This window comes from Poromitra crassiceps (genome assembly GCF_964638095.1).
Source record: "Poromitra crassiceps genome assembly, chromosome: 20".
In the NCBI taxonomy this organism is placed as follows: Eukaryota; Metazoa; Chordata; class Actinopteri; order Beryciformes; family Melamphaidae; genus Poromitra; species Poromitra crassiceps.
This window is the reverse complement of record NC_139637.1, coordinates 3,029,984-3,044,957: the sequence shown is the minus strand read 5'-3', so window position 1 is coordinate 3,044,957 and position 14,974 is coordinate 3,029,984. Positions and strand designations below refer to the sequence as shown.

The 14,974-nt window shown below is 44.4% G+C and overlaps 1 protein-coding gene across 1 annotated transcript in view; it reads right to left on the bottom strand.

Moving 5' to 3' along the window:
- Nucleotides 1-1,472: 1,472 nt before the first annotated feature.
- Nucleotides 1,473-14,974, bottom strand: part of LOC310794494 (solute carrier family 26 member 9-like) — a gene marked incomplete at both ends in the record, with an annotated part of 29,903 nt that continues 16,401 nt past the window's right edge. Inside the window, 2 exons of the mRNA XM_083656474.1 lie at nucleotides 1,473-1,487; nucleotides 2,599-2,664. Coding sequence (XP_083512600.1) covers nucleotides 1,473-1,487; nucleotides 2,599-2,664 — 81 coding nt within the window. The remainder of the gene's footprint in view (nucleotides 1,488-2,598; nucleotides 2,665-14,974) is intronic.

The following is a 14,974-nucleotide window of genomic DNA, read 5'->3' as shown; positions in this document are numbered from 1 at the left end:
ACCCTGTGCATTTTGTTTCTCATATTTCAGATCATTCTTTTCGCCCCTGTCTGTCTGTCTGCTGCAAGAACGTTCCATGTGTTCTGTTATCCTTCATTCCACCGGAGTCTGTATCTCTACTGTCTGCTGCAAGAACGTTCCATGTGTTCTGTTATCCTTCATTCCACCGGAGTCTGTATCTCTACGCAACCAGATTTCAGTGGTGTGAAGTGTAAGAGACATGGGGATACATCTTCACGAGGAAGAACATCAGAAGTCATCCAAGTCAGAAGTCAAAAGCAGTAAATGTCTTCCTACTACGAGCTACACTCAATTTAATAGACTATATGAATTATTGGTGAGCTGAACTCTTAAAAGTTTTCCCACACGATCCTACTGCATTATGTGATATGAGAAAGTTATTGCATAGAAATGTGTATTTATTGATGGAACATTATGTTGTATTATAATTACATAATGTATTATCATTAGAGAAATATTGTACTCAATATTGTAATCAACTCGGTGACATGAATAAACTCCCTGACCTGGCGCTCTGTGTCTGGTGTCTCCACAAGTGCAATGTCATTTCCAATCATTATTACAGGAAGCCGTGATACCGCCCACACCCCCCTGGCTGTACTGTGCTCCTCAACGCCCCCCGGAGGATGATTCTTTCATTAGCCGGCGTGCAGAATCTTAAGACCCAACACCCACACAAGTTCAGCAAATTAAGTTTATGATCAATTTGAGACAGGGCCCTCACTCGAACCCACACCGTGGTGATGTCAGCACATGTCGCTCCTCCGTGCTAAAGAGATGCTATCCCCCACCACAACCTTCTCTCCAGGATCAAACCATCAAGTCAAACAGAATCAGCTCGTCTGCTTGACTCCACACATTGCTGTGATGACTTGACTTTCCTGTTCCATATAACCCACAATTAGTTTTCCATTTTCCAAACGCACAATAATCATCACACATATTTTAATTTGAGTGGTACAAATTCCATTATTCAGTCTTTGTAGTCTTTCCGAAGCTGAGTCAACTGAGCAGGGTTTGAAAGCTTTTAACGTTCAATAGAATTTGGAATAAATTAACGTGGAGCTTTGTGAGCGTGCCCGCTCTCGCTGCTGCTGCTGCGTGTTTTGTTTTTGGTCCCGTCCAATCAACTCCCATTTCTGAGATGCTTTTAAAATGTGAAACAATACCAAAAGAGCAAAAGAAACATATCTGATTGTGTATTCTCATATGAACATGCTGTAAATACACCCTCTTGCTCTCATTGGTATGGAATGATTTCCCCCCCAGTGGCCTCAAAAGGTATTTGCATAACTCAGGGATGACAGCCTTCCCCGTGTGCGTTGGTATTGTAGAGACAGCAGCAGTGCTGCTGCTCTTTCAGGCAGTAGAGGAACACAGTGGGGAGGAGAGGCATGGTGCAAGCCAAGATGTTACTGGGAAGATGCCACAACATCTGTCCTGCCCGCAGTCTAGTACGAGTTCATCTGCAACAGAGGTGTGCATCAAACCACAACACAAAACACACATTTATAGAATTATGTTCAATAAGTCACCCCAGTATCACACAATATGCACATTAGCACCTATATAGCTCAAGTTGTTATTGTGTTGCTTAATGCGTGCTAATTAACTGACATCAAGCAGGGAGGGGGGAAAATACTTTCTTAAACCAATACCAATAGTTTCTTTCCACACTCTGTTTCCACGTGCTTCTGCATTGGGAAACCACTGCATTACCATTTCCTGTTGCCAGCTATGGCCTTAAACAGAGCCATCTATATAGAAGAGTCACGACATCTCCATTCACTCCAATGGACCAGTTTTTTTTACTCTCAAGAGTTCCAGGAAGTAAGGTTCTGGATTAAGCAGCGCTATCGAGTTGCAACAAAATGGACAGTTGGTGTTGTACTTTGAAAGGGTCCGACGTTTAACGAATCAAATTATAAAATACATTATCAGCTTTATTTTAGCATTCAGACATAGAGCGAGCCTCCTTCCTGGCTGTTCATTGGCTACTGAGTCATACATTTTGGACCTCCGCTGACGCCACTCTCTTACTAGATTGCTCTGGCCTTCACTCAGTTTCATTGGTTACATTGAAGCTGCAGTGGGCAGCCTTGAAAAGAACATCAATGGAATGTTAACCATAAAGCAACATAGTAGACAGTAGAACCTGAATGAGCCTTCTGTGCTGTGATTGGCTAGTTATGTTGTAGCTAGCTAACCTTGACTGATTTTGATTGATGGTTTTGTTTTTGTCAGACCTACAACCAAAATGATAATGAAATAATATGTCCTACTGCGGCTTTAAACATGATTATATATCTAGTGCTAGTAACCATTATTACAATTGTGTTGTTGTTGTTGGATCGGTTGGCCAAATAAACTTGCAGCCACAGGTTTCTGGCAGCATGGAAGCTGTTACCATGACGATGTGAAAAGAGCCTAATAATTACACCACCGACCGCCTGCCTGGTGATTGGCTGTTCCAAACAGAGACAGCTCCATTGTTTTCAAATCAACAAATTCTGTTATCCTTCGAAAAGGTCTGAAAATAAACTCCTGAGATTGTGTGCGGTGTTTATTACTACTGACCGCAGACGTGAAGTTCTTGGGCCGTTTGCCCTTGCTCCTCCGTCTACCTCTGAGCTCACCTCCAGCCTGGGAGACGACACAGGTGAGAGCACAGGTTCCTGCAGCAGGTAGGGTCACTGCAGCAGCACCTAGGGTCACAATGTCAGAATGCATGGAAGAGTGTAAATTTGCAGGCTGTTCTTTTGCCTGTTGTGAAATGTTGATAATTCAGTCTCTATTTCTGCAGCTGAAGAGGGTAATATGACAGTTTCACAGCACAAAAGCAAGCGGCACGTCTTGCTAATTGAGAGCCATGCTGCCGTGCTATATGTGTAGCGTCAGCACCTCGCCTCATTAACTGGACTTTATACCTGCGATGATATGGTGCTTTAAGTGTGACAGCAAACAGAGGCTGTGTCCACTCCGTTGAATACCAGTTAGTGACCTATGACCCTCTCAGGGCAACTGGCTGAACGATGCTGTCCTCTGTGTAGTACTAACTGGGTTGGTTTGGTTTAGCATTTCCAGCAGCACCATCTGCCCTGACCCTCTCTACAGTGGCAGAAGACATTGATGTCCATCAGTTGGAGGAGGAGCGTCTGCTGGAGCTGCTGACAAGTTAAGGAGCGCGTGGGGGCCCTAGCTGCTGTTTGCTCCTCTCTCGCACACCCAGCAGGAGAACATCTCCCAGCAGCACCTCGAGCACCTGTCAAACGGAGGAGAGAAATCAGCCCAGACCCTCCAGCCTTTGAGTTGCGTCAGGAGGAGCGAGAGAGAGACGCTGGCTCTTCTGACGCTGGTAGAGTAGTAGAGGCACCCAGCTCGGGGAGTTGGTGGCAGCCCAGCGAGCTGTCACAGACCTGTCTGACTGAGGACCATATGTTTTGTGTTGACTAGATAGAGGAGAGGCGCCGTGTCGGGAGGCCCTGACAGACTGCCTGCTGAAATACGGGGGCGAGCGAGCAGACCGACCGCGACAGGCTCTCTCTCTCTCTCCTGCCTCGCCGCCGCACATCGGCAGGAACGACACCGCCGTTGGTGAAGAAACAAATAAAGAGACACAACACAACACAACACATAACAAATGAAATGATATATGAAATGCTGTGGAGGAGAAGCACCTTGCTGCTGGGTCCAGATGAGAAACTGGCACCAGAAACAACGTCAATGAATAAAAAATGTCCATATTAGGAGATTCAGATGAACTTTGTTGACATGTGCCATTTGAACATACTCTGCTGAGACAAAGACGTTTAGTATATTAAGCAAGACAGGAAATACCCTCATGGCACTAGAGGAGGCTACTTCCTGTCGTCTTGTGTTCCCTGTTTTATGCTATCCCTACTTTCTTCTTAATTGAACTAATTACTTCCTTATAGAAATCTGGCCTAATATGCTTCAGGAGGCAGCCAGGCAGCGTTGATTAACAGTTGCACTACGCAGCAATTACAGAGAATTAGCTAATAAATCAACATTTAAACAAATTCTAGTGGCGTGGCAGGTGGCATGGATTTGAACTTTGAATAGAAAAGGTGACTACGCTAAATAATGTGACAGCACATAGCCTACTGTAGGCCAGTGGTTCTCAACCTTTTTCATATCAAGGACCCCTAATTTAGTCCACATTAGACGCCTCATTTGACAGATAACAGTGAAACTACGATGAAAACAGTAGGGGTGTCACAATATATCGTCCCACGAAATTTCGCGATAGTAAAACGTCACGATATGTATCGTTGAGATGAAATCTCATATCGCAATTTTTTTTTTTTTTTTTTTTTTCTTTTTTTCTTTTTTTCAAAAAATAGACTAAGAAACGTCTTTGTTTGTTGAAGTTCAATGTGTGGAAAGTAGTTCAGTTGAACAAGTCTCTGAAGAGACACATGAGAAGTTATACAGGAGAGAAACCATTCAATTGAGTTTCTGGCAAAACTGTTTACTTGACAGGAAAAACTGAAGATGCATAAAAAATAGATTAAGAAAAGTCTTGTTTGAGTTTGAAGAAAAACTGAAGATGCATAATGAGAATTTATACTGCTGAGAAACCTTTTAGTTCAAAGTAAATCTAAGTGACGGTGTAACTCATTCTATTTCAAGATAAGCCTTATCTCCAATCTCATGTTTTTTCTAGTTATTGTAATAACAATTTCCCACAACAGCATGTTTTGTATTTGTGCATTTCAAATAAAATACTACTTTTCCAGTCATATATTGTCATTATTCAAGTTTTAAAAAATATTGTTAAAATCGTATCGTATCGTATCGTTATCGTGAACCCAGTATCGTGATACGTATCGTATCGTGAACTGAGTGTATCGTGACACCCCTAGAAAACAGTCATTCTTCTACTGTGTTACAGTACGCGTGTCAGTAGCAGTAAACTATTTTCTACACACAATAGTTCAGTGCGGTGCTATACTCATGTAATGGTGTTTCAAATGGAACCAGTTTACTGTCTATGTATCCTACAGCAGCACAGTGTTTCTGATAGCAGCCCATCTGATGAGCAGACATCACAGCGAGAGTGTGAATAGAGTCCCCTAGACAAAAAGAAATTGGAACAAAGCTTGGTTTGGGTATGAAGGCCTCTCCGAGACTCCTCCTAACAACAGGGTGTAATTGCTTCATTACTCTGAGATTCATTTTAATTGGAACTTCAAAAAAAGTGGCATATTTTTGCACGCTGCCAGTCCCAGACATGTGTTGCTGTCGTCCAGTGTGCTGCTGCTGCTGCTGCTGCTGCTGCTGCCGAAGAGAAGAGAGAAGGAGGAGGAGGTGTAAATGACCTGACAGGACTCAGTGGAGCCGACACCAGCCTCACAACAAACCATCTGCTGCTTCTCATCAGCACAAGAAGAGCTGGAGTTGGAGGAGAGAAGACGGGGATGGGCAGAGATGAGTTAGAAGACAGGAGGGAGGGGGGGGGGGGGGGGGGGGGACAACTCTACGACAGCTATTTACGCTTTAAGATGAGAACGGGTGTGTGGATGCAGAACGCGGCAATTATCCTACACGTCGGTTGGTTTACGGTTGTGAAAAGGTCTACTCGTACTCGTACATGGAGACCTGACTGCTTTTGTTTGTGTTTTATTCGGAAATTGAGGGACAGCCGTTGCTCTGCTGCCGGAACTAATTATGTGTGCAAGAAAAAAACAATTCACTAGCAAATTTTCAACCGGCCGTACAGTGAAATACATCAAAACATATTTGGCGCTTCAATTGACGGAGAATACTTTTGAGTCTGAGCAGTCTGTGTGTTTTACTTTTTCACAGAAGTTGGGGAAGAACATCAAACGGAATACCCTAAATGCTTTGTTGAAGACCACCACAAATATGTCTCCTCTTTAAAGTTGCTGTCAGTCACCACCAGTCCACCAGACACAGAGATCCACCATGATACTGACCAGCAAGTCCACACAACAAAAGCTACGGTCATTTTATGCGAGTCTTGTTTTGACTATACCATATACAAGAGAGATAGTAATATGGATGGCTGACCATGTCTCTTGACACTGAGTTGCCTTGTCTAACTTGGAAAGCCCAAATATATGGTGCATCAGAAAACATGTCATGGTGTTTTCACCAGTAGATATTTGGGTTATCCCTCTGGAGGCTGTCAGAATGACAGATGATATCATGTTCCGCTGAAGCCTACATCTATTAAGTGTTTAGATGAGATGCCAGATTAGATTTGGTGGCCGCGGGCACGCTTCCAACTCATTACTCCTCGCCATCAACACTCTCACTAAACCAGGACTATTTGCTCCCAGGACACCCAGCAAATTCAAAAATGTAATTATCACCTGTCAATTATTTATTTATTTCCTGATTTATTTTATTTCCCCATCTCGCCGTTCGTACCATAAGTGGCCAAAGCTCCCAGTGTGGGTGCTGATCATCATTAGTGGAGATCATAGCGTGTTGTTGAGCATGTTCCTCTTAATCCTCTTCATCTTCATCATCAAATGGAACTAGATGATCTCCTCCATGGAGACGGATGAAGAGCGCTACAACACGGAGACGACAACGACGACTAGCAATGAGCCATTAACGTCCAGAGAGGTGGCTTCTGCTATAGCCCAGCAGGGACTCATACAAATACAACTGGGATCAATAGATTTACCTGAACATTTAATACATATAAAAGGCATAAATTATGTGGTAAGTAGAGATGTAGATGTAGAGATTGTTGAAAATGTTTAAAAAGTACTGAGAGACTCACTGAAATCATTTTACGTTTTATATTGAAAACTCACCGAAACACTCACTGAAATAATTAAGGCTGCACATTTGCATCTGGGAGACGGTTGCCAACTTTGGTTGATGATGGACAGTATTTACCATGTTTTTCTAAGCACTGTAATCACGGTACCACGGTAATCACGGTAAAACGGTTTTAATCATCATGACAATTTGAAACGGTACGGTTATCGTAAGTCATTTTATCACGGTTATCATTAAAAACCGGTTATCGTTACATCCCTAGTGGTATAAGCATCCTTGTTTCAGATCAAGTGTAATCCACACTGTGTATTTGCTAGAGTGGTATAAGCAGCATCCTCGTCTTGCCAGTGGGTAGATGACTAGCGGTGTGACAGATGCGCTGGAACCCGGCCCTCGTGCCAAACGTCGTTCCGGTGTTACTGTGATAGTGATGCCACTTTCCCTTTCCCCCCCTCCAAGTGACGGCATCGTGCCCGCCTGGCGCCGAACAACTACTAATTATCCAGCCTGGGCCCGGTGCCTGCTTCACCCGGAGCCTGCCGGTACACCCTCCGCAGGCAATCCAAAAGACTAATAACAACCACGACGCTAGCAGACAACGGAAAAGACTCCTGGTTGTGATGATGGCAGCTTCTGGCGGGTGACAGAAGCCAAATAGAAAATATAGAGCTATATTCTTTTGGGGAGGTGGGAGGTAGCGAGGATTGTTAGCAGGCTGGGATGACTTGATATATGAAATGCTGTGGAGGAGAAGCACCTTGCTGCTGGGTCCAGATGAGAAACTGGCACCAGAAACAACGTGGAGAATAAAAAATGTCCATATTAGGAGATTCAGATTAACTTTGTTGACATGTGTGCACGCTTTGATTAATATAACACCGGACTGTTACATTTTGCTCATAACACGGCCATTTTAACATACTCTGCTGAGACTAAAGACTTTTAGCGTAAGCAAGACAGGAAATACCCTCATGGCACTAGAGAAGGCTACTTCCTGTCGTCTTGTGTTCCCTGTTTTACGCTATCCCTACTTTCTTCTTAATTGAACTAATTACTTTGTTATAGAAATCTGGCCTAATATGCTTCAGGAGGCAGCTAGGCAGCGTTGATTAACAGTTGCACTACGCAGCAATTACGGATAATTAGTTAATAAATCAACATTTAAACAAATTATAGTGGCGTGCCAGGCCATGGATTTGAACTTTGAATTGAAAAGGTGACTACGCTAAATAATGTGACACCACATAGCCTACTGTAGGCCAGTGATGTGACAGCACATAGCCTACTGTAGGCCAGTGATGTGACAGCACATAGCCTACTGTAGGCCAGTGATTCTCAACCTTTTTCATATCAAGGACCCCTCATTTAGTCCACATTAGACGCCTCATTTGACAGATAACAGTGAAACTATGATGAAAAAACAGTCATTCTTCGACTGTGTTAACATATATTGTGTAGATGAAATAATGGTGACGTTTAACAATTCATCAGGTTGTTGGGGACCCTTGGAACCTCCTCAAGTACTCCTGGTGGTCCCTGGACCCCACATTGAGAACCACTGGAGGTGATCATGTTCATCATCAGTAATATTAATATTATTCTAGCTGCATCTTTTATTTTCTTGATCAGTGTTCGGATAAGAGCTGAATCAAATGTAAAAGAAAAAAGAAAAACAAATCATCACCATTATAGGCTACTTTTATGTTTTGTTTTGAGACATTTGGTAGTCCTATTCAGTCAAATGGGTAATGACATTTGCAGTGGTGTGTGTGTGTGTGTGTGTGTGTGTGTGTGTGTGTGTGTGTGTGTGTGTGTGTGTGTGTGTGTGTGTGTGTGTGTGTGTGTGTGTGTGTGTGTGTGTGTGTGTGTGTGTGTGTCACCTACTCACCACCTTCATCACAGTAGAAGCTTCCCAGGTGGCTCGGGTGCGGAAGACGTCTTTGCGACAAAACGTCCTCCCTCCCTCAATTTCCCCCCGGCAGGCAGGCTGTTAGCATCGCAAAGGTGCTGACTATGACAGGTTCACCTGCTGTGGTGGGCTCACCTGTGTTTCTGTAACCAGCGGAGAGGAAAGACAGAGAACTGCATGCCTGAATAACTCGCAGAAACAACATGCCACATGGGTGCCTGCATAATGCTGGGTGACACTCCACACAGTATAGGCCTTCTATAGCTCCCACCAGGAGGCTGCATGCTCTCAGTGGATGCCTGGCATATATAGCTACATTAGCACATCTCATATGCTATCAAGTGGCGCTTGATCACATGTTCATCTGAACATCTGGTCCTTGAAGATGTATTTCATCTACTGAAGTCTGAGGAGCACCAGACCAGAATAGGCCAACCTTCATTTTTCTAACCATTCTCATGCAAACATATGAAGCAATCACAGACGTCATGGATGAACAGAGCAGAGGGGGGATCTGACATGAAATTGACATTTACAGCTGAGGCGCGGCGGCCGACGTGTGGGGCTTCCAGACGGGCACATCCTCCTTTCTCATGCAAAATAGGGCTCCTCTCTCGGGTTTCTTTATGCTGCTCATCATGGTTTCCTTTTTGGGTGATTTAATAGTGTGTGGTGGTGCAGGCAGCGGCTTACCAAACGCAGAGCACATCTGTCTGTTGTTGTCAGTGCGCTCAGCCGGGCCATGAGGAGTCAAGTGTTTGTCTGGATGGGAAATGTATAGCTGGCCGGTAGTCTGGGCACCTTTCACCCCGCTTTTTGTCATGTGGCGTAAACCACGGAACCAGAATGAACACCGGAAGGCAGTGCGCCAAAAAACGTCTTTGTTGCTGTTAGCTTGACGTCTCTTTCCTCGATTAATTGTCTGATTCAAAGCTCCTGTATTGGCTTAAAAGATGTGAGATTGTGAATCCGCAATGTTTCTAAAATAACTTCTTCAAAAACTTCGTTCGGTACGTCCATCTTTTGTTTTGTTGTTTGCCGTTCTGATGTCAAATTGTCAAGTTAACGTAAAAGTTGACGAGCTAGAAACGCTGCCCTTCCGGTCTAGGGCGGGCTCTAGGCCGGAACCAGGTAGGGTGACAAAATCAATTGTGAACGGAAGCCAGGCTCTTTCGCTGGCCGGGGTTGTGATGCGTGCCATGGGGACGCTCAGGCAGACTGAGGGGCTGTGTCCTTGATGTGCTGAGGCGGGACGTTCTGCATCAGGCTCTCTGGGCCTGGGGTGTGCTTTAAGTGTCACTAATGCCTGGTTCAGACTACACGAATTCAGCCCGATATTAGACCGATTTGGTCGTGCGCGACATATTTTCAGCGTCGGGCCCGAATATGACCGTCGGGGACGACGATCGGCCGTCTTCACCTCTTGTAGTGTGACATAATCAAAGACCAGCGTCGGGACCAGTCGGGACGTCTAGGACGCCTCACGACGCCCTGACGAAAAGACTGGCATGTCAGTCTTTTGGACATGGTTTCGCCTAGTGTGACACCCCGGAAGACAGGTATCAGGTCCTGGGGAGACCGCTCCACGCTTATAGTTTTCATTTGCAGGTTAAACAACATGTCACTTCGCTGACAAGGCCTGAATTTTACAATATGTTTTGAAATAAATGTTTAAAAATCGATTGTGTGTTAAAAGCTTGTGTTACGTTTTCATTGGCGTTAATACACTAATAATTAATTTCAATGTCCGCAATTCAGTTGGTTGATGAAATCGATTTGTGGTGTGGGAGATTCCAGCTGTCAAAAGAAGAGAAAAGACTTGCTCCTGGCCAATCCCGGCGCTTGACTGCTGCGTAGGCGGGCACAGGTGGTTTTTGTGTAACCTATGTGCGATTCGAAATAACGCCTCCCCGCTCGATACAGATTTCGCCCGCTCCGCTCCGCTCAAAAGAATAAAAGAGATAAAAAGGCCAGGGTGTTTTAATTTGCGTTTAAGCGCCTGGGCAATGGGCATTGCTCACTACAAATAACATGAGCTCAGCAGAGTCGGCTGCATGCTCGTTTCTCTTCCTTCTCTCTCGCAGCAGCTGGCAAGAAAATAGTGGGCGTGCACATGAAGTAAGCCAAGTCTTATTGGAGGCTGGAGCGGACATCACAGTGCATCAGTGTCACTCATACAAATAACGTTAAATCCGCAAGGGATATATATAGCACCTGGATTACATACATGTTTCACATAGGGTTGTGTTTTGATTTCAATGTTTTATTTTGTCCAATATTGAAATGTTCTACAATTGCATGTTGTGCTAACATAAACATTATTTCTATCTACCACTTTAGCCTATTTAGGCTGATTTGGTTGCTATTTCTTGTCAATGTATTGGCCTCAATGCATGCTGGGAGATTTCGTTCACAGGTCCGCCTCCCCGACGACCTGTGAACTCGCTGACGACAGCAGACGACGTGATGACGGGGGCATACGATGCTCTGTCGGTGTTAAGCGAGAATACACTTGTAGTGTGGCCAGTCTCCCGACCAAGACATGCCACGAATTTATGACAGTATGATGGCCTCGTCTGACATGGTGACATCGTGAACGACAAAAAATATCGTGTAGTCTGATCCTGGCATAAAGGCGTTCTCTTCCCCCTCCTTTCCATTTGCATCTCCGTTCATCGGCGGGGCCACGGAGGTGCTGCCCGTCCCCGCTCAACCATCACTCTCTTTTGCTCAATATATTTATGTACGGATATGGATCACAAACAAGATCACAACACCAGCTCTTTTTTAATCGCTTCAGCTCCAGATTCCACAACTTTGTCTTTCACAACTTCATGGTTCTTCCCTCAGGGGAGTCTGAGACTTCTTCAAAGTTTTGTGTTTTGTTTGTGTGTGTGTGTTGTTTTTTGCTGATCAGACAAGCAGCTCCATGGGTTTTACAGATAAAGCCACAGTGCCACCCTGTGGTTCTGGAAAGTCATTACAGTAGCCAGACTGCGCTATATTATTGTATTTATTTGCGTTTGAGACAGTCATCCCACTTTTTGAGTATTTAAATGTCTGTGTTACTACTTCTGAGTATCACTTATACTTGTATTTGAAAATGTAGTAGTGAGAAGTAGTGAGCTGTTGTACTATCAATGCCATACAGAACAGCCTGGAGTTACTTCCGGGTGTTGTTGCTGGCTTCCCTTGCAAACGTTCTTGAAAGGAGTAACTACGAAAGGAGTAGCAACAGTAGCGTATTGTTCCGTTATATCCTCGGTACTTCAGAAGTTTAATTTACAAACACAACACGACTCGTATGTGCGGATGAGATTATCACGAACATATAAAGTGGAACCGGGGCTCCGTTTAACTGGAAGAAGAAGCTCCTCTCTGTGGTGAATGGTACTAGCTGTGAAGCTAACGTTAGCTTAGCTGTGAAGCTATTGGGGCTTTGAATGGTAACGTTGAGTTTAGTTCAGGAGGAAAAGTTCCTGTCAGTCACTGTGTGAAAATGAAACTGTCTAAAGTCCAGAAGCTGAGAGCTGTGGTGAAGCAGCGCCTAACTGCGGCTGTTGGAGACATATTTGGACTTTTTGAAAGAACGATAGCAGAGTACGAGGAGGAAGCTGCTCGTTCAAGGGAGGAGATCGACCGACAAGGAAAACTGCTGGACGCTGTCCGGTTACACAGAGAAGCCTTGCCTCCAGACCTCCAGCAGCTGTTGGTCATTGAAGAAGAGGTCCCCCCTGAGCAGCAGGAGTGGAGCTCCAGTCTGAACCAGGAGGACCCAGAGCCCCCACACATTAAAGATGAGCAGGAGGAACTCTGGACCAGTCAGGAGGGAGAGCGGCTTCAGGAGGACCCAGGGCACCCACACATTAATGAGGAACAGGACGAACTTTGGGCCAGTCAGGAGAGAGAGCAGCTTCAGGAATACCCAGGGGACCCACATATTAAAGAGGAACAGGAGGAACTCTGGATCAGACAGGAGGGAGAGCAGCTTCAGGAGGACACAGGGCACCCACAAATTAAAGATGAACAGGAGGAACTCTGGACCAGTCAGGAGGGAGACCAGCTTCAGGAATACCCAGGGGACCCACATATTAAAGATGAACAGGAGGAACTCTGGATCAGACAGGAGGGAGAGCAGCTTCAGGAGGACACAGGGCACCCACACATTAAAGATGAACAGGAGGAACTCTGGGCCAGTCAGGAGGGAGACCAGCTTCAGGAATACCCAGGGGACCCACATATTAAAGAGGAACAGGAGGAACTCTGGATCAGACAGGAGGGAGAGCAGCTTCAGGGGGACACAGAGCACCCACATATTAAAGAGGAACAGGAGAAACTCTGGACCAATCAGGAGGGAGAGCAGCTTCAAGGGCTGGAGGAGTTCCCATTCACTCCTGTCCCTGTGAAGAGTGAAGATGAGGAAGAGAAACCTCAGTCCTCACAGCTTCATCAAAGCCAAACTGAGGAGAACAGAGAGGCAGAGCCTCTAGCCAGCAGCTCAACTGAACAGATGAAAACAGAGGCTGATGGAGAGGACTGTGGAGTATCAGAACCAGCCAGGAACTTAGATCCAACTAGTAGTTTGCAACCAGCTAGTGATGACAAGCCGTCAGGCTCTTCTGAAGCTGAGACTGACCACAGTGATGAAGAATGGATGGAAACTAGTGAACCTCAGTCAGGTTTAGACTCACAGAGAAACAGTGAAGTTCTTGGGAAGAAACACTTGAGTCGCTCAGTTTGCGGTAAAATATCTGGTAATAAAGCACATTTGAAGACACGCATGATAATCCACACAGGTGAGAAACCATTCCATTGCTCAGTCTGTGGTAAAGATTTTGGTCGTAAAGCAACCTTGACAAGACACATGATAGTCCACACAGGAGAGAAACAATTTAATTGCTCAGTCTGTGGTAAAGGTTTTTGGTTGTAAAGATCAGTTGAAGACACACATGATAGTCCACACAGGAGAGAAAAAATGTAATTGCTCAGTCTGTGGTAAAGGTTTTGGTCTTAAACAACAGTTGAAGTCACACATGATAGTCCACACAGGAGATAAACAATTTATTTGCTCAGTCTGTGGTAAAGGTTTTGGTCAGAAAGGAACCTTGAAGAAACACATGATAGTCCACACAGGAGAGAAACAATTTAATTGCTCACTCTGTGGTAAAGGTTTTAGTCTGAAAGGAAACCTGATGACACACATGATAATCCACACAGGAGATAAAAAATGGACTTGCTCAGTCTGTGGTAAATGTTTTGGTCTTAAAGCACACTTGAAACAACACATGATAGTCCACACAGGAGAGAAACAATTTAATTGCTCAGTCTGTGGTAAAGGTTTTGGTCAGAAAGGAGTCTTGCAGAGACACATGATAGTCCACACAGGAGAGAAACCATTCCATTGCTCAGTCTGTGGTAAAGATTTTGGTCATAAAGCAACCTTGACAAGACACATGATAGTCCACAAGGGAGAGAAAAAATTGACTTGCTCAGTCTGTGGTAAATGTTTTGGTCTTAAAGCACACTTGAAAAAACACATGATAGTCCACACAGGAGAGAAACAATTTAATTGCTCAGTCTGTGGTAAATGTTTTGGTCTTAAATCACACTTGAAACAACACATGATAGTCCACACAGGAGAGAAACAATTTAATTGCTCAGTCTGTGGTAAAGGTTTTGGTCAGAAAGGAGTCTTGCAGAGACACATGGTAGTCCACACAGGAGAGAAACAATTTAATTGCTCAGTCTGTGGTAAAGGTTTTGGTCAGAAAGGAGTCTTGCAGAGACACATGGTAATCCACACAGGAGATAAACAATTTAATTGCTCAGTCTGTAGTAAAGGTTTTGGTCTTAAATCACACTTGAAACAACACATGATAGTCCACACAGGAGAGAAACAATTTAATTGCTCAGTCTGGTAAAGGTTTTTTTTATGAAGGAAACTTGAAGAAACACATGATAATCCACACAAGAGAGCAAAACATTTACGGTAATTTCTATCTGTGGTGGTGGGGGGATTTGAGTGTTTATGTATGCGATTATGTAGCCTACTGTGGATGTATACATGTATATATATAGTGCTTTGTTCTGTTATCCTGTGTTTATGCATCACAAAGGGAAACTTAACACTTAACACTATCACAAAAAATTGCAGAGGCTTGACTCTAGCAGTCCTGAGAACAGAGACGAATTGATACGGGTAGTGAGGAAGGAGAATGATGTCAACATAATTGTGTGAAAACCGTAGTGTGTATGGTATATTAA